General features: G+C 37.0%; 1 protein-coding gene across 1 annotated transcript; it reads right to left on the reverse strand.

The window, feature by feature from the left end:
* Nucleotides 1-647: 647 nt before the first annotated feature.
* LOC121316120 (actin-related protein 2) lies at nt 648-18,610 on the reverse strand. The gene is made up of 9 exons (XM_041250901.1): nt 18,483-18,610; nt 14,515-14,625; nt 8,414-8,629; nt 7,518-7,590; nt 7,251-7,387; nt 6,316-6,465; nt 5,576-5,721; nt 4,393-4,525; nt 648-1,920 (listed from the first exon to the last, which is right to left on the reverse strand). Exons 1-9 carry the CDS (start codon nt 18,528-18,530, stop codon nt 1,750-1,752), a joined length of 1,185 nt encoding a protein of 394 aa, XP_041106835.1. The 5' UTR covers nt 18,531-18,610; the 3' UTR covers nt 648-1,749.
* Nucleotides 18,611-18,717: the final 107 nt, after the last annotated feature.

Consider the following 18,717-nt stretch of genomic DNA (forward strand, 5'->3'; position numbering starts at 1 on the left):
ACCTTTATTATTTACCACAATGTACAGAAACAAAATACATTTACATCATTTTGGTCATTTAACCCTGTATACCATTTCATGTGGGGCATGCTGTATGATCTTATTCTGTGTGTTACTTAATTACGGGACTGTAGAATTGTATAACCTCCAAGCCTTTTTGACAAGAAACATCAAAATGTCAACTTTATGTACTTTTTCTGGTGGATATATTGGAAATTGACTATTCCTGAGGTAAAGGGTTAAGTGGAAACCTTAATACCAAAAGTATTCACTTGTGGCAAGGTGAAGTCATTTAATTCCTTTCTTTTGATTCCTCGTTTTAATGGAAGCAACATCATTTCCACAGTTAGAATAGCTGTGGGGTTCTGGGTTGCTGGTGCTCTGCTGCAGATAAAACCCCAGGCCAAAACATTTGCACACCACATGCTCTGCTGAACAATCTCCAGGGAAACCAGTAAAATACCAAAGGGATGCACCATATCTTGGGTAAGTGATTTCCCCACACAGGCCCCCACATCAATGACAACCACATCAAAGTCAATGAATTAGTTTAACTATGCTTCACAAAAGTCCAGGCATAACTCACCCCTCCTCCCTTTCTGCAGCAGTAATGTAAACGGAAGACACAAGTTTCAATAGCCAAAACATATTTATAAATCAGTTTGCTTTATTTAAATCAGCATTAGGCAGTTACGCAATGAAAAAAAAAAATCCAGTTTCAATAACTGCGCTTGGCACTGGATAAAACGTTTATGCAAGATTTATTATTGAAGTCCCTCCAATACACACGAGAGCCAAACAGAAAGTTAAATACCAGCTTTTACAATGTCTTTGTGGCACATACATTGGTTTTATTTGTATAATATTACAAACATCCCCACAGCTTTTTTATGTTTATTTTTTTTAACAAATGCAATACATCTATTCCAGGGAACCCAGTCCCTTTTAAACAGAACAATGTATATGAAGGTTTGTGCACTTTTTTGATTGTACCTTACATGACTACACATTCTACTTAAGAAAATGGTAATGCACAGCAAAATTAAAAATGAAAAGTATGAAATAAAATAAACTTGTTTAGGAAGAGAGAAAAAAAAAAAAAAGAGACTTCCCCCATCACCAACACCTCACAAAATGAATAGCCTCACGCAGTTCAAGTGCAGCAGTAGAGGCTTTTTGTTAATCAGATTTATGGCAATGATTGCTTTGGAAGATCCAGTTTATTAGGGAACTACTCCATAAAAAGGTACTCTTACGGTACGAGCCAATGCAATATAACTGGGATGATACATAAACAATGAATCTTATGGTACTAGCCAATGCAATATAACTGGGATGATACATAAAAAGCATCTTTTATATTCACCCAAGCTTCTTGGACTCAGAAAGGCATACCCCACCTGGTGTGTTGAAGACAAAGCTAGCAAGCCTGTTGCTATAAATGCAAATAATAATAAAGAGAGACACTACGGGAGTTAGAGTGGCTACAGGGCTACAACAATGTAAAAGACAGGCCCTTTGTTTATGTGGTTTTGTTTACAGGGCAATGGCCAAATTAAACTGTCAAATTTGGTGGCAATAACACACATTTAACAAAAGCTCTCCCAGGAAATCTACACATCCCCTCCCCTCCCCGTGGGCACAGACAGGCCTTTCCAAGTTAGATGGATGAAATGAGTTGGAAAAGTAGCAGAAAAGGATAAGGAGTAAGAAAGCCATAGGAAAACGATGGTTAACAAGTGTCCAAGCTTATCTAACAGTTACTCCCAGTTTCTCTAGCACGCGCACGCCTTTCTCCTCGTACTCCTGCCGAGTCATCCAGAAGTTGTCCTTGTCTTTCATGATGTCAGCCAGTACTGCTCCACCCAGGAACACCATGTGCTTACGCCGAGGAGGGTCCTCAATGCGGATCTTAAATTTCTATTAAAAAAAAAAAAAAAAAAAAAAAAAAAAAAACGTAATGAACACCAGGATGAATATAGGCCTTCCACTATTCCTTCAAAATTCACACAAATAGTCTTTAGTTTTTAATTAAGAATTTGTGCAAACTAGTTCCTGCTAAATCTGTTGTGAACGGGTGGTCCTTTTGAGAACACAAGTCTCACCTCAGTCTGAAGGTTGACTGGGAGTTGTTCATGCAGTTATAGGGGAGGAACCGTGTATTTATCAGGGGCCTGATTATTTTAATAACACTTAACTGAGGGTAGTTCAGGTAAAACAGGACTGGCAACCCTGTAATTACCTTTTCTGATGTTAGATTGATATATTACATTACAATACCCATTGAACAACCACAGCCTTGGTTTACTAAACAATCACCCTATTACAATCGATATAACACAAAATAAAAAAGGAATAAATATTTATTGGAACTTAAAAGTATTAGTGATATACTGACTGGCCAAAAACAACAAGTATATAGTAAACATGGCACATTATCCATTAGACCTGCTGTACAGTAGTATGTTAACTACTTTAGGAATAATGGTAAAGCAGAACAATCTTATTAGTGGGTGCCTGTGAGGCAATCGCATTCCTCAATCCAGTGGATACATTGATCAATGTGTCCATCAAGCCATGGGTGTTCCTGGAACATCAAAGTCTGTAGAAAACCACAATTGGAAGGCACAACACTGTTTGCAAGCAAGAGTCCTTGTGCACCATATTGTGACAAGCAACAGATGTGCTACTGTGGTGTATTTATATTGGTTTGTCTTGTCCAGGGTTTAGGCCAAATATGAGTCTAAAACATTTATTCTTAATAGTCATTTAGGGATAAAGCAGGTTTACCATTAATATGAAGCTAATTTAACACAGTTTTAAAGTGAAGACAGTAGCTAACCTGTGGAGCCAGGACAGAAGTGCACCTGTAGTGGCCTATACAAACTACACCTGATGCTAGATAAGATTAAAATGTTATGGGGAAGGCAGAGCTTTACAACTGTAGGTGGGGGAGGTTTAGGGAACCCTGGACTTCCTGTCCCACATCAGGAAGAGATAAGCTGATTTGAAATCAGGCAGGTGGAAGACATTTGCATGAGAAACAAATTCAGAAGAGTAAGGCAATTAAGTCGTTACTGCAGTTGAATTCTGTGCTGTTATCTGTAAAATAAAACTGAAGCTTACAGCAGATTGGTGTCAAAGCCATTGACTCCCGAGGGCTTTTCAGGGTAACCGTAAAGGCTTGGATGGCTGATCCTTCGAGAGATACACAGAGGGTGACTGGCCTTTTCTGTGAACTTAGATAGCCACAATAGCCAGGGTGAAAAGCGGTAGCTTTTCATTTCTGTGGGGTTTGGTTTGTAATGAGCTTTGCGGCTAAATAGACCATATTTAATTTTTATTTTTTGTAACTCAAAATCGCCTCGTCCCCTTGAATTCCTTACTGTTATTTCACAAGATGGGAAGATTACTTTTCACTTAGCATTCAAAATAACTCTCAAAGTTCTGCAGATGCGTGGACTAACAATCCTGTTCAGCGTAACAAAAAACTTCAGAAAAATCTCTCACTAGAACAGGTCAGATGTCTTCACTGATATCAATGTTGTTGACATAACTGCAGAAGGTCTTTCGCATGGAATAAGCAAGCAACTTTGTGCATTCAGGGCACTTTATTTTCTGAACATTTTATAAATGACTGACATAAATGAAACATAAACTTATCTGGCATTTAATCTGTAAATGATCATCTAAAAATAGAAGTCTGACAACCTGAGAACTTAAATGAGGTTTTCCAGGCAGGAAGCCAGACTTGAAATAGCCAGACTGGGCTAGCCATGACCCAACCCACACAAATATCTGACCTGACCTGCTGTGCATTCCTCCTGCTGGGTAAGAACACCGCAGAAGCCTGCCTCAATCCTTACTGAAGTTTACAGCAGTATTTTAACCTCTTGCTCCACCTGGTGGCACTTTACAATAATGCACACAAGAAAACCTAAACTTCAGTACAGCATAGTACTAAACTCTGTTGGTTCAAATAAAACCAGCACTGCACTTCCTGTTGCCACTACTACCACCACTTTCTTAAATGATATAGCATCTGGACTTTTCTATAAACACAGATTATTCATTTTATAGCCTTATTTATATTGCATTAATAACCCAGTAAAGTTCACCGTTGTTGCAGCAGTGCAACCCATATTCTATAACTCACGAAGCAAAATCCACTCCAGTCCAGGTCCTTCATTATTTAATTGCAACCTGGGTTCAATGAAACAATTCAAATCAAGCTCTGGAAGCTAGAAGAACCACATGTGGGTACCACTGCTCTAACACAACCACAGTTGCTTTACTGAATACTCATGTTCATAGCAGACGATATGCATGAAATGCATGATGATGTAAAAACATCTGGATTCCAAAGCGGTCCCTGCCACGCGTCACACTTACCGAGAGCTTCTCCACGTCTCCCTTCAGAACACGCTCCAGGTAGAGCTGTTTCAGCTCCCGCTCGAGTCGCGAGGGCAGCCCGGGGTACATAGTGGAGCCTCCGGACAGAACAATGTGCTTGTAGAACTCAGCCCTGGGAGAGACACATATGGACTGTGATTAGCACCAATCCTGAACTATCTTATCTATGTTAACATTATACTAGTACTAAAGGGTCTGTAAAACCATAATGCACACAAGCGTCACAGCTTGTTCAGACTGTGCTTAAATGTACAGAAACGACATCAAAGTGCTCAGACTATTGAATACACTGGTTTTCAAAAGATCCCCATATGATATCTTAAAAAGCTGCTTTACATAACCTTTCAATTCCACATCAGTATTAACATGAATGTACTGGTCAGATAAACATGTGTGTGCCTAATTTCTGTAAATGAAGTTGACTTAACTGGGTGCAGTGAGCAGCTTTGGCAGGTGTAACTTTGGAAGGTGTTTTTTTTTTTTTTTAACCTTAAACTGTTTTGTGTATGGTCTATTTAGTTCCGCTGTGCTGTTGAACAAAGCACAGATGCAAACTGAATATTCTTGTAGGCGCACCCAAGAATGAACTTGCACAGATTCAAAAATCAAAAATGACGTGTCCCGTTCTTAAGTTTGCAAATTCCTATTTGAAATAAATGACCAAAATAAGACACACATTTCAGTATAATATGCTTACGTAATAGAAAGCTCCATTGTTGGCTTAAAACTGTGTTCAATTGTGGTTCAAGCACAGTACTTAATGTACAGCTATATTCACTTACTACAATGCACAAAATAATCTCCAACCCTAGTGCACTATAAAAGTTTTTTTTTCCTGTATAATTTCTCTGTTTATGAAGACCACTGCAATTACAAACCTCTTAAAAATATAAACGCATTTATAACACAAAACAAAGAGGTTCAACCCTACCTTGCCTTTTTATGATGCTGCAATGATTCTGAGTGATTATTATTATTTTTTCTTTATTAAGTCTGTGTTATGGTGTCTATATTAGTAAGCGCCAGCACTCTCTAGTGCAAAGCAGTGTAAAACAAAAGAAAACTTGATCCAAAGTGCTAGATCACAACTTGGCACCGGCTGTTACTTCAATAAAGACACTTTTGTTGATCTAGCCTAGATTATGTATTTACATTTCCATACCTGGTATCAATATCAGCAGCATGGATAGTATTGAAGAGTAATTCAGCCACTCCAACTCCTTCCACATTGATGAGGTGAGGCTGGAACAAAGCTTCAGGGGCTTCAAAACGCTCTCCTCCGACTTTTATTACCCTGCCGTCTGGGAGCTGAGGGGACGGGACAATAAAAAGTGAACAATACAAAAAAAAAAAAAAAAAAAGCCTTTCCATGCTCATATTTTGCTATCGAATATAATATGTTGGCACTTCATTCAAACTTCACATGAGATATTATAGACAGGCATGGGCTTACTTAGATATATTGGCACAGTGCATTATAAAAGGCACTGCACAATTTGTTGTACAGGAGTTAAATAAAGTATAAACTGTTTTTCAGGAATACACACATACACAATTTTTCCACTTGCACTACAAAGTCTGTAGTCTAAACTGGGAAACACAAAGTGGTCAACCCAGTGTTGTAAAGAAGCTGGCCAGTTGGTGGCCACACAGGAAATGATGTTATAAAGTGGTCAGTGGTTAGTAACAGCCACAATATTTGTGCTGTTTGAAATGTACCCTACTGCAAAGAGGCTGCCCAGTTATATTTAGTCCAAGAGAAATGAGATCAAGCTGCTAGGTTTCACCAGTTTAAAAACAGCAATAACAAAAAATTGCAAACAGAAACAAGATGATTGGTAAATTGTAAAAGCAGTGAAAGGACTCACATAATGAAGTTACAACTCAAGCCATTTCACTCACCGTGTAAGATTCTACAAGCACGGTGGTCTCCAAAGCCAGTTTCTGTTCCTGTTCAATGTTGTAGCCGACATAACACAGCTTTTCTTTCATCATGCGAACCGTCTCAAAATCAGCCGAGTGGTTGAAGGCGTATCCTCTCAGCAAAAGCAACTTAAAAAGAAAAAAAAAAAAAAGGGAACATTAACTTTCTCATACAGTTCTTCACACAAGTCGTCTTTTTCCCCACAAGTATGTCAGTGACATGTCCATAAATGCAAAAATTTGAGCTATCAATAACATGAAAATGCACACTTACTGCATACAGGACAGACAGATGCCTCCATATATCCCCAGATTCTGATATTTGCCTTAAGCAAGCTGCATTGCAATTTTGCTGGTTCACTTCATAAATGTAAAAGTATAAAGCAACACATTTTTACAGACGCCACCAACTTCTATTTGAATATGCTTCAAGTCCACAATAAATATTTTTTTTTATCCCTGCAATTTCTTCAATTAAAAAAGTTACTCTAATGTTTTCTGCCTAATCAATAGGTACAAGTACCACTACTGCAACCAACTTGATGGCTGGATCTATATTAAAAAATAAGCTGTGTGCTTGTTCTCCCTAACACAACAGTAACATCTGCAAGTCCAGACTTCATAGCTTACACTTTATTGGCTTGTTACATGAACAGCACACCGTATAGTTTTGAAAAGACAAATGTAGTTGGAATTTTACTGTGGTCGTGCTTATTGTGTTTCTATACTAGTGCTACTAGGATATTCTGATCAATTTTCCACAGTATTCATCGTATGATGGATGCACAAGAAAGAAAGACAGACCCTTTCTTATGATGAACATTGAACAGAACACTGACAATGCCAGTGTTTGACTAATTCAGAGGGTTAATGAAACACACACACACACACACACACACAAGGGTAAGGTTTACCTTGATGAGGTAGCGGGTTATGTCCCTCCCAGCAATGTCTAGTCTCCTTGTCAGGTGAGGCAGTGAGAACCCCTCATAGACAGGGCAGATGTGGGTTACACCATCTCCAGAGTCGACAACCACTCCTGTCAGCAAGCCTAAATTGAGATAAATCAACGTGAAGTCATCGAGAAAGGCCTGGCTGTTGTATGGAATTGCAGAATGACAAAAATGGATAATATAAAATCTTAAAAGGTATACATAGTTAATCAGATCAAAATGACTTACCTTGAGCATATAGCGTAAGTACAGCCTGAATAGCTATATAGACCCCAGAAAACTGGTATGTTTCAAACATTACCTGAAATCAAAAATGTAAAAGTGATTTAAATAAATCTTGTTGGTGGCAAAAGGTCAATGAAATACAGAAATTGCCTGTTTACCTATTTAAGAACCACAATCACCCTGTTACAAATCTAACTAATTCCCTTGCACAGTGCCTGAGAAGATACATATCTTGAAACACAATCTTAAAATCTGACAAAAAAAAAACAAACAATTTACTCTAGTGAAAATAATACCCTGTAATAAAATTATTCATAATCACCCTGATTCTTCTATTTTTATACAGATGGCCACTGTTTCTGTAGATTACAATTTTATTCCAATAATCCAACTATAATAGTTGTTATATTGTGAAAGGAATTGATGAAACCCTAAAGCTCCACCCCTATCCCAAGGAATCTCACAATGTGCACCAAGGTGATAGTCTTGTCATCTCTATTTTTAGGTCTTTTAAAGGAATGCAGTCTGGTCTTGCCCCATCCATAAAAATCAGGCCATATATAACTTTATCTTGGTAAACTTCTACACATGTTTTCTATGCAATAGCAGAGTTTAATTTTGATGTCTGAGTTTAAAAGAGTTTGCTAGGAAGAAATCTCATCGTGTTAACGATCCTAGAAATGTACCATATGCACAACATATGAAAATCTTTAAAGTAGGGATGAATTCTAAATTTACAAATTCTTAGCATATTACTGTCAGGCACTTCCAGATTTTTTTTATTTTTTTTATTTTTTTTTTAACCATTGCAGCAAAGGTAGTAAAACTGCTTGTTAGAACTGGAATGAAGGATTTTTCAAAAAATCTTTTCTTAATGAATCGTTAGCCAATCACTTTACCTCTATGATCTTCTCCCTGTTCTTCATGGGGTTCATCGGGGGCTCTGTCAAAAGGATCTTGCAGTTCCTGGAGTCGATGTTGAGTTTCTCAGGACCGAACGTGTAGTCCCACAAGTGCTTCATGTCGTCCCAGTTCCTGACTATCCCATTCTCCATGGGGTAGTTCACTTCCAGCATGGAGCGTAGCTCACTTGCCTCATCTCCCACCATGAGATCCTAGGAAGTCATAGAGAACTAGTCAATATTGAAACAGAGCAGAGTGGGTTAGACCAGTACTGCTCTCCATAAGTTGATACCCAGTTCTCAAAACAATACATTGAAGGTAAAGTTGGTTTAAAAAAACAAACAAAAAAAAAACAAAAAAAAAAAAAACACATGCTCCCAGGTGTCCTTCATTTCTTACTATCAAATTTTAAGCTTCACAAATGTATTTAACACTGTTCCATGCTGCCACACAGGATGACAGAGTACCTACTACAGTATTCTGACATGCCAGAAAAGTCTTCAAGCATCCTGTTTCTGGATAAGTACGTAAAATTTAATCAATAAAAAGATTACAGTTAGGGATATCTGAATTTAACTTTACATTTATTTTAAATGTAATATACCAATAGGAAACCTAAACATTAAAGTTGTGTGCCCATCGATTATAAATAAATAAACACATAAATATGGTTGCAAATTTTGCATTTGTTACTTATCAAATCAAAGTTAAAAGCCTTGCAGTGTCTTATCCAAGAAGAACCTGATATGGCTTGTCTCTAATATCTCGCAGGAGCAGAATCAGAAACTGGCATGCAGATAAAATATACATCCATTTCATTTAAGAATGTCACAAAAAATTCCATACAATTACATGTACCTTTAAAAGATGCATTAGTTCTAAGGCACTAATAAGCACACAGTACAGTATGTGAAACAGTCTACTCTGTTAGTAAGGAATAAGAACCTCACATCAGTTAACACTGGTGCTGTGTAAACACCACAGTTTTCCATTTAAACTAAGAGTGCACCCACTATAAACAGTAATTTGCAAATAAAAGGATAATTTCAATCTTCCTTAAAAGTTTATATTTGTGTACAAATTCGATAATCTCATTACAAACAAGGGTGTGGAATTCATATCGCCCGACACCTGGGACAAGTCTATCACACAACATTTAAAACTGCATACCTACGTATAAACCTCAAACCAATACTATATACTCACACATACATATCCCTTTATTCACAAACCCTCAGCAACACACACAGTAACACACATACTTCAATTAATGAAACAATATTATCACTAATTTACATTGCTTTTGTCTACAGCAGTGGTTCTCAAACTTTTTGGACCTTGCCCCCCCTCTTGTCTGTGGTACTTGACTTAAATTAGGTGGATTTGCTACATTGGGTAGTTTGACGGTTTTTGAATTGGTGTTTTTCACTTTGCACATTCAAATATATGTTAACTTAAATTTAAATATGTCTGCTAAAACAGTATCTCGTTTACAGAAACTTGTTAGAACACCTGCAATGTCACTGCAGGACCAGTTAGAGAACAACAAAGAAGGTCTTCTAAAAATCAGTTATTGTATTTATCATTCTTAAATGGCCCTTAATTTTAAGGTACCAGTACAATTATGATAAGCATTTGCAATTTCGCAGCTTTAAAACTTAGCTGTTGTTCACAACATACACAGTGGAATGATCACAGTATTGCCATGTGTGAAATCTTTAACAATAAAGCTGAAAACGAAAATGCTTTAATTTGCTTTGAAACAATTTCAAACTGGTTAATCAGCAAAATCAGCTCAGTTTTATTGTGGTGCAGAATTCATTAATTTCAACTTTTTTGTTTTGTTTATGGATTGCGATACCTGCACTATGGGTATCTTCAGTAGTCGTATCTACAACGTATCGACAATAACAATCAACTACTTTACAAACTTTCTAGGTCTGACAGAGACAATTTTGTTTGTTACTTAATTAGGCCCTTGTAAAAAAAAAAAAAAAATAAAAATAAATAACACTAAAATGTTTAACGTAAAAAAGAACACCTACACAACAGCAGTCGCAGTTTACAGTGCCTCTAGGGTTCTGAGCATCAATTCCAGATTTTTTAGATCCACTGATGGAAACGTCTGGTCTACTTTGCTTGAAAACAATAAACCATTGCCATTCTCATATCCACCTTGACATCTGACAGATTATTTTCCTTGCCCAGCACTTCTTTACCTGTTCTGTATACCAGTCTGTCAGAGGGCAGGATCGCTACGAGCACTGTATGCAACCCTCCGATTGGTGGAAGTGATGTGGTGATAAAAAGTTACGATAAATTGTAACATAAATTCTTAAGCTAACTCGAGACAAGTAAACATGCACTTGGATACCTTCAAGAAATGCCTTTAGCTTTCTATAAATAAACAATAACTATAATGATTTACAGTTATTGCATATAACTATAATCTAGGGTTTTACCACAATCGTTCAGAACGGGGTGTTGACTTGGCAATATCTGGTATATTCGTTCATGTATTTTATGCTTTTAAAAATGTAGTCATTATTAATTGCATTGCAGCATGCAGAATACCCCACACACAAACTGATAAAAAAAACCACTGCTTATATTAATGCTGCCATATATATGTAAGGTATAGACCACGACGGGCCATGCAGTTCCCATGATATATACCACCCTGGGGTGGTGATAAGGCCCGTGATAAGCCAAGGGCCTTTAACTACCCCAAAAGTGGTATATATCATCAGAACCACTCGGCCCGAAGTGGTTTATATCACTTATAACATGGTTAACTCATTTGGGGGATGAAAAAGAATTAAAGAACATCTTAAATTAAGACAAAACCAGAAACTTTTATTGTGTATACATCCTCAGTGCAATATAGTCCCAAATTTAATTTAATTTACGTTCATTTATTAAAAATAAATTGCACATGTCCGTTTATTGTGAATTTCTGCATCGAAAGTGGCATCTCACTAGAAACTAGAGGACTGAGCACAAGCTGATGGTGGGCGGAATTTAAAATGACACCGAGGAAGTAAGGGGAGCAGCTGCCGTGTATGCTGAAGCTGTATCTTCAGGCAAGTTTGTGTACTCGTTATATGCAAGGCACACATATTCAAGTCTGTTTTCATCCTTTCGGATCTCAAAAGATGTTTTTGTTACTTGTCGGACACCCTCGCATCTAAGTCGTGCCAGATTATTTTGAAGATCAAACCAGACTTTACGCACCAATCCGACAGCGGTGTCAGGGAACAGTGCCTCAGTTTCCCACAGATGCTTCAAATCCAGGCCGGTAATTCTGGGGATGGTGTCTGGCCTTGTCTTTACCCGATTTTCTAAATGTTTTCATGACTGACAAGAATACGTTCATGTTGATTTTAAATTCGCTGTCAGCAGAGATGTTAACATTTCTATTGTTAAAATATCTATTTACTTCAGCTCAACTACAGCTGAATACTGGTCCCCAGTTGAACTTCTCGCATTTAAGTTGTTGAGATTCTTTTTACTTATTTCCTTAAATATTTTTTCTTTAAACCAGTCTAAGTACATTAACAGCACTTGCTGTAATTTTTTGTGTCTTTTTTTTTTTTCAATCTTTGTTTTCTCCCATTTCATTTAGCTGTTTTCTCATCTACTGTTATGTGTCTACTCTTGCTGGTGCACTTATTTGGTATTTGTTTTTTCAGATGGACTGCTGTCTTCACTCTGAAAGTTGGTGTGGCACCAGTTATCTGGAGTTTCATCCACAAATATATTAAAGGAAATAGGTGGAATGTCCTTATTTTTGTTAGTGGTTTTGTAACCAATAACAAATAAAATGGCAGTCTGTCATGGAATTTAGAATGCACTTCGTAGTGATTTATTCAGTGTGAAGCGGCTCATTAGTATTCAAGCCATGGTATACGTTATTAAAGTGCACGGTCATGTGATGCTATTTAACTAATCAGAAGCTGTTATTTTTCCAAGCCATGTTATAACTATATATAAAACTGTTATATCATTATTAATGCCAATATCTGGTTTATCCATTTCGCACTGTAAAAAAATAAATCTTACAGCTGACAATAAGAGAATATAGTGAAACAGAATTCATGTTTCAGTTGTTCGCATCTTATCAATTAGAATTTTTTTTAATAAGTTACATATTTACGTATTGCCAGTTTACTAACTTTAAAAAAACACTGAGTCTCAGTAGAGTGCCTCTGTGATGTGTCTGTAAAAATTTAAATGTATAGAAATTGTAAACAATTGTGTTGTCGTGTTTCAAGATTTGATGCTGCTTAAGATTGAGGGGCCTGAATTTGAGAAGTATGGCCCAAGCAGACCTATTGGATATTGGCTTTCTACTGATGGTACAAAGCATGTGAGGGGCCATAAAAGACATCATGATGTCTGACAGTTTGATTTTTTTAATTTTAATTTTTATTATTGTTATTATTTTGCCATGAACAAAAATTAAAAGGGCACAATTTTGCCAAGTACGTTTGGACAATTACTTTTACTTTATATTTCATTTCATGAAGATAAAATTATTTGTGAGTGTGTGTGTTTTGTACGATGGGTACGGGGCAATTATATTTTAAAGAAGGACAAGTAGATTTTTCTAGCCCTTGGACAAAAAGCTTTTTTTCAAAAGTTCCACACCCACGACAAAGCACTCTCTCATGATCAGACTAGACTCAGTTTTGAATATTGGTATCTACTTAACCCTTTATTTCCCCACATCTCCCGAAACAAGAAAATGGCAGGTTGCTGAGCCAAGTTTTTGATTTGTAGCCAACATAGCTTTGAATGGACTCTAAATGGTAACATCCAGGATTCAATGGGTGAACTGCCATACCCTATAAATAACTACAGTACCACTTCATTTTAATTATTATAAACCACTTCTGAATTTCTAAATAAGGCACAAAATTAGGACACAAAAGGGAACCATGTGATGCTCTCAATCTACTTCCTTCTTATATGTGTCATATTATACTAAATTTATAAAAAATCTCATAGACAAACCCTAAGAGAAGTTAGAAATAGGTTATATCTGCAGTTTTAAATGAGAAGTCAGCAACAAGAGGAGCAGTACTTTACTTGTAGATCACACTCCCTGGGTCGCATTAACCTTTACCAAAATACACTTTGCTGACCAGATGTAAGAATATAGAGCAGCCAAGAAAACAAGGTTAGCAAGAATGATATTCTTTCATCAAGTCAAAGTATGCAGACCAAAAGGGAAGGAAAAAAAAAGAAAATGTTTAGTAAAACCACAAAATTAAAGAAAAGAACGAACAGAGCAAATCCTTCCTCAGGCCAAGCAAACAGGGGTTGAACACAGCACACACGCAACCTCACTTACCATCTTTTTGATATTCTACTTCAACAGGTCAAGTAAGAAAAAGAAAGAAAGAGAAGGCAAAAGCAGGTGGTCAGAAAAGAAGCTTGAGTGAAGATGTCACTCCGAAAAGAAGCACTAGAAAGGCTGCTGTATAAACTTGATTCAAACTCTGCATCAACAGAACAGGCTATGTTAAAGCCAGTACCAGTACTACCTACCAGTCATTTCAGATGTATGCAAGTATAAGTACACTCCACATTCTTCTTTTTTTTTTTTTGTCCAACGTGATTATATATAAACTGCATCTTGGGGGGGGGGAGTGATGGCCCATCCCTTGTTTCTGGCACTTGGGTTGGGACATTTGCTCCCAGTGTTACCCCAGACTGCTTGCTTACTAAATATCTTGCTACATCCTGAAGGGATAACCATCACCTATTCAAAACCAGGCAAAAGATTCTGCTAAGAAGGACGCTTTATCCATTCAGGGATGCCACCAGCTCATTAAAAGCCTATGCTAAAACAGCAGACAATTATGTATTCAGGCAAAGATATTTAGCAACTGAGCAGTATAAGGTACACTAGAAGGACAACAAATGTCCCACCCCAATGCACCACAACCTAGTAGGGGTGGTCCATATTTACCGTATTGCCGCGAAAGCAATTTGGCTAAATGACTAAAAATTGTAATATTGGAGTCCCGTATTCTGTTTTAATAAAATGTAAAAAAACAAAAACAAAAACAAAAAAAAGACCACATTGTACCTTGATTTCGATGTTTCCCACTTTGGCAGTAGATCTGATGATCGGCCTGCCCACTAGTGCTGGAAAGATGTGCTCTGGAAAATTGGAGCCAGCATAACCGCACTTCACAAACTAGCCAAAAAGAAAGGGAACAGATTAGTCTGCATGAAAGTTACAGCATTATAGGATCCAAGTCTGTTGACAATTCAACAAATTATTACAAATCAGTGGTACACCAAGCAACAAGGAAATGGGTTTTGCATATAAGCTGTGCAAGACTGTTTAAGGTTATCCTCAATGTCTGATGATTATACTATCAAATACATGAAGGTATCAGACATACTGTTTTCACCACTGTCAAAGATCCCTATAACTTTTTACTGCCTAGTCAAGTGTCAAAAAAAAAAAAAATGCATCAGTTCAATTTCATTTCATTAAAATACTGGAGACACTGCATTTTATTGTTATCGATTGTGTAAAGTAGAACTTCATTTTGATATTATTTCTCTGCTGTAGAGCCACAAATAAGTGACCAGATGTCTGTCCAAAATGACGCACAAACAGATGTTTAAGAAATATTTCCTACATTTAAATACATCTATTTTAGATTAAAAAAAAAAAAGTTTTAAATCTTTTTGTTGTAATTTACCTTACCTCAACTTGTTTTAAAAGATAATTACATTTTTGGGCGAAATTGTTTGACTAGAGTTTGTGACATTGATGAGAAAGAATGGTGCTAACCTTAAGTGTCCTTCTGTTCCAAAGATAAGATGCTTAATTTATAAACCAATCTTAAAATCAGAATGGTTTCCGAGCATTCTTAAAAATCAATATAGTACATTAAGAGCAGCCAAGCGCAAGAAGTTCCTAAATCAATTAAGTTACGGATTTATCTAGGTAAGCATAACATCGAAAAGGAATATTGTTGCACTAAAAGCAATGCTGGTGTACAATTCCTGGTTTTAACTAAACCGGGAGCTGAGCTAATGAGGGACAATACTGTATAAATAGATAGGGAATTACAGAATCCATGAAAAAAAAGAATGACAAATATCCCTTTTGATTAAAAGATATTTGAGATACAGCAAGAAAAATTGCAAATTTAAATAACTACTTTTTGCAATAATATAATCTAACTATTGGTTGACTTCTACAACTAAACTACATGCTTCATTTTCAGCACATAATAGCTGTCACGAAAGAATGCAAAAAACCAGTAACCACTGGTCTGCCTACAGGATATCAAAACTGATATCCACCTCTGCAAACATTAAGTATTCATATCAGCTACATCTGACCATGGATACTTAACAGAATGGATCATTTTAATACATAGCTTAAAGAAATAGTAATGATAAAACAGAGCTCTCTTGTTCGAATGAAAGTCAATTGGATAAGCCTGTGCTTTTCAAATAGTGCTTCTTTGAGTTCCTGGACAGGTATTTTTACAGCTGGGTGGGGCAGAGGCATAGGAAGATAAGAAGATAAGAATTCTTGCCCAAGGGTCATAAAGTAAACAGGAGAGTCTAAACTGGAATTTAAAATTCAGGTGTCCAAGAAAAGTCATGTGTCCCAGGCAACAGCGGTTTTATATCCACAGTACCCACAGTATTATGCTCCCTCAGAAAAATCTGTTAGCAATAACAATGCAGATACCATATTGAACCCAATGGTCTTTGAATGGGCCAGTCAGACTGCTTCCAAATTGAAAGGGACAGATAGATAATTGTCTTAATAGTGAGCTGGCCTATACCACATAGGCAGCAAGGAATTTTTATTATTTTTTTTTACTGTACAATCTAGCAAGAAGATTTTTTTTTTCTTTTTTTAAACAATTTCTACATAGCTTTGTGGTTTCAAAGCTGATGTCACTTCCTTCTGAGTCACAAATTTGAGCAGTGTAGACTAGCACTTTTTTGCTGCAAGCGTTTAACCAACATCCTTCTAACAGCTTTGCAGTTTTCCTCTCCACTCTCTTAAACCGCTCTACTTGGTTGAATGCGCACAGTTGATAAAAGTGCTGTTATAGTTTTGCTATTGCAAATGTGCATGTGCTCGCTGTACAAGAAATATCTGATTTTTTCATTTTCATATTCATTTTTAAATTCAAAACCATGTCTTTATAACAAGCTGCCAACCATTATGTTTTGATAAATCCTAGCTGCTATATTTTTACCCTTGATTTGATGCATGAACAGCTGTGCGTGTGTGTGAATACAGAAACTTCTTTGTGTTAAAAAGAAATTAGTGCCTAAACTTAAGTCAGTCAATTTAATCACTGGTAAAACACATCACTACATGATTTTCTGTAATTGACATTAGGGCTTCTGATGGATCTCAATCTCATGCAAATCCCAGGATCAAGTCATCAGATATAAACGTTTTCTCTTTGTTTTGACTGCTTTATTTAGAAATCAATACAGTACACACATGTTTTTTTTTCCCCCAAATATCATTGCCTTATTAAATGATGGCTGCTTTTACAAATGCTGTTGATCTGTGTCACATAAAAAGGAACCACAGGGATAAGCAGTCCTGCTTTAATGGAATTGGTACACGCTTGACTCTGCTATATTTAGAAAGATTCAAATGTCACAAACGGCATCTGGTTTGGAGTAAAAATGACATCATTCTTTTTTACTATTGTGATGCATTTTGCACAGTTCACTATCCCGTTGGGGCCTATTACAGTGTTCACCACTAATTCTGCTACTGTGTGTCATGCTTGCTTTGATCCAAAATGATGCTTGTCCTAAATATACTTGCTTTTGCATTATTTCTTGAAGATGATAATTGTTTCTATGTGTTTTGAAAATGGTTTGTGCAGACTACTATTTATTTATTTATTTTTTAAAGGCAGGACCTGGGTACCAGTATACTGCTATCTGAAATATTGTATGTTTCTGCATTTTAAGCATTAACCGTGATATTTTAAGAATGTACATCCAGCATCATAAAGCCATCGCCTCTGCAGAGAGACACAGAATGAGTACATAGCTGCATAGTGAATCGTATTACTGGGGCTATAAGATTTTGCTGTAGGTGGTGTCAACTGAGCAAGCATGTTTCATGCAAAAATATTTCTCTTCTGGATTACAAATAACCACTGATGAATAAATTCCATACAGTGCAGGACAAAAAGCTGAGCAAGTTGCATTCATAACATATACAACGTGTGCCAAATTCTGTTACCAAAACTAAACTCTGGCACCATGCAAGCGCCCACGAGTCCCTTAACTTTAACTACATTTACCCATGTGATATTGTCATGTCTGTCATTTACATTTAAACTTGCTCTTGCAAAAGTGTCATACGTGGGCCACGTCCTGTCGGACCTCTTATCTAAAGCAGTGGTGTACCGGTAAGTAAATCGACATCATGTATGTCCTGTGGCAGATACTACTTATAGCTTAAAAAAACATGTAAAACTAACTCTGGCAACGATATCGTGAGAAATGGTTATGGTCAAATAACGTGTAATGTCTTTTTTTTTTTTTCTAATGTGATTGGTGAGGATAGTGATAAATGATGGAGGATCGTGCAAATAAAAGCAGTTGTGTGAAGGTATACTATATAACACATGTAGCCCCGTTTGTTTTGTTTTTTGCATTCATACAGATCTACAGTTGTCTGCTGCTGGCTCCGTACATCATGATGACTACATTGTACAATAATGGCAATGCACATGCCAGCAAATAGCTTGCCCAATAAACCTCAGATTCGGTAGCAGTGCGCATCTGGGATACAAGAAACATATACAAGGTCCCCATCGCCATGATATATTTTGCATTGCAATTAACACAAGATATTACAAATGACCCTTTCCCACAAAAAAAAGACAAGCTGACACATTCCTCTGCCTACCCACCCAGCTCGCTCGCCTCTTTACTTCCTGTTCCAATCGGTTTTGTTTTCCTCATTCAAAACAAAACTATGTAAATCCTACTGTAAAGGTAACATTCAAAGAAGAATGTTGGTTTAAAACCTACCCCGGTTCCATTGTCACAAACCACCACTTTCCTGCCCTGGCTGTCCATTTTTTGAGAATCCAGGAACCTGCACAGCTCTCCTGCTCAACTTTCTTCAGCAAGCCGGAAATCACCACCCCGGCTCCCGGAAAGGGTTTCTTCCGGTATGTCTGACGTGCCACAGTCTTCCACGAACTCGCCTACCACGATCTTCAAAAAGCCAATAGCGTTTGAGATCTTTCCAACTTGTGCATTT

The sequence above is a fragment of the Polyodon spathula genome, chromosome 5 (assembly GCF_017654505.1).
Source record: "Polyodon spathula isolate WHYD16114869_AA chromosome 5, ASM1765450v1, whole genome shotgun sequence".
NCBI lineage: Eukaryota > Metazoa > Chordata > Actinopteri > Acipenseriformes > Polyodontidae > Polyodon > Polyodon spathula.

Coding starts and splice junctions, on each gene's coding strand:
- LOC121316120 (XM_041250901.1), bottom strand. CDS start 18,530: ATGGACAGCCAGGGCAGGAAAGTGGTGGTTTGTGACAATGGAACCGGG. Junction 7,591..8,413: donor ACAGGGAGAAGATCATAGAG/GTAAAGTGATTG, acceptor TTTTGATTTCAG/GTAATGTTTGAAACATACCA. Junction 1,921..4,392: donor GAGACGTGGAGAAGCTCTCG/GTAAGTGTGACG, acceptor TTTTTTTAATAG/AAATTTAAGATCCGCATTGA.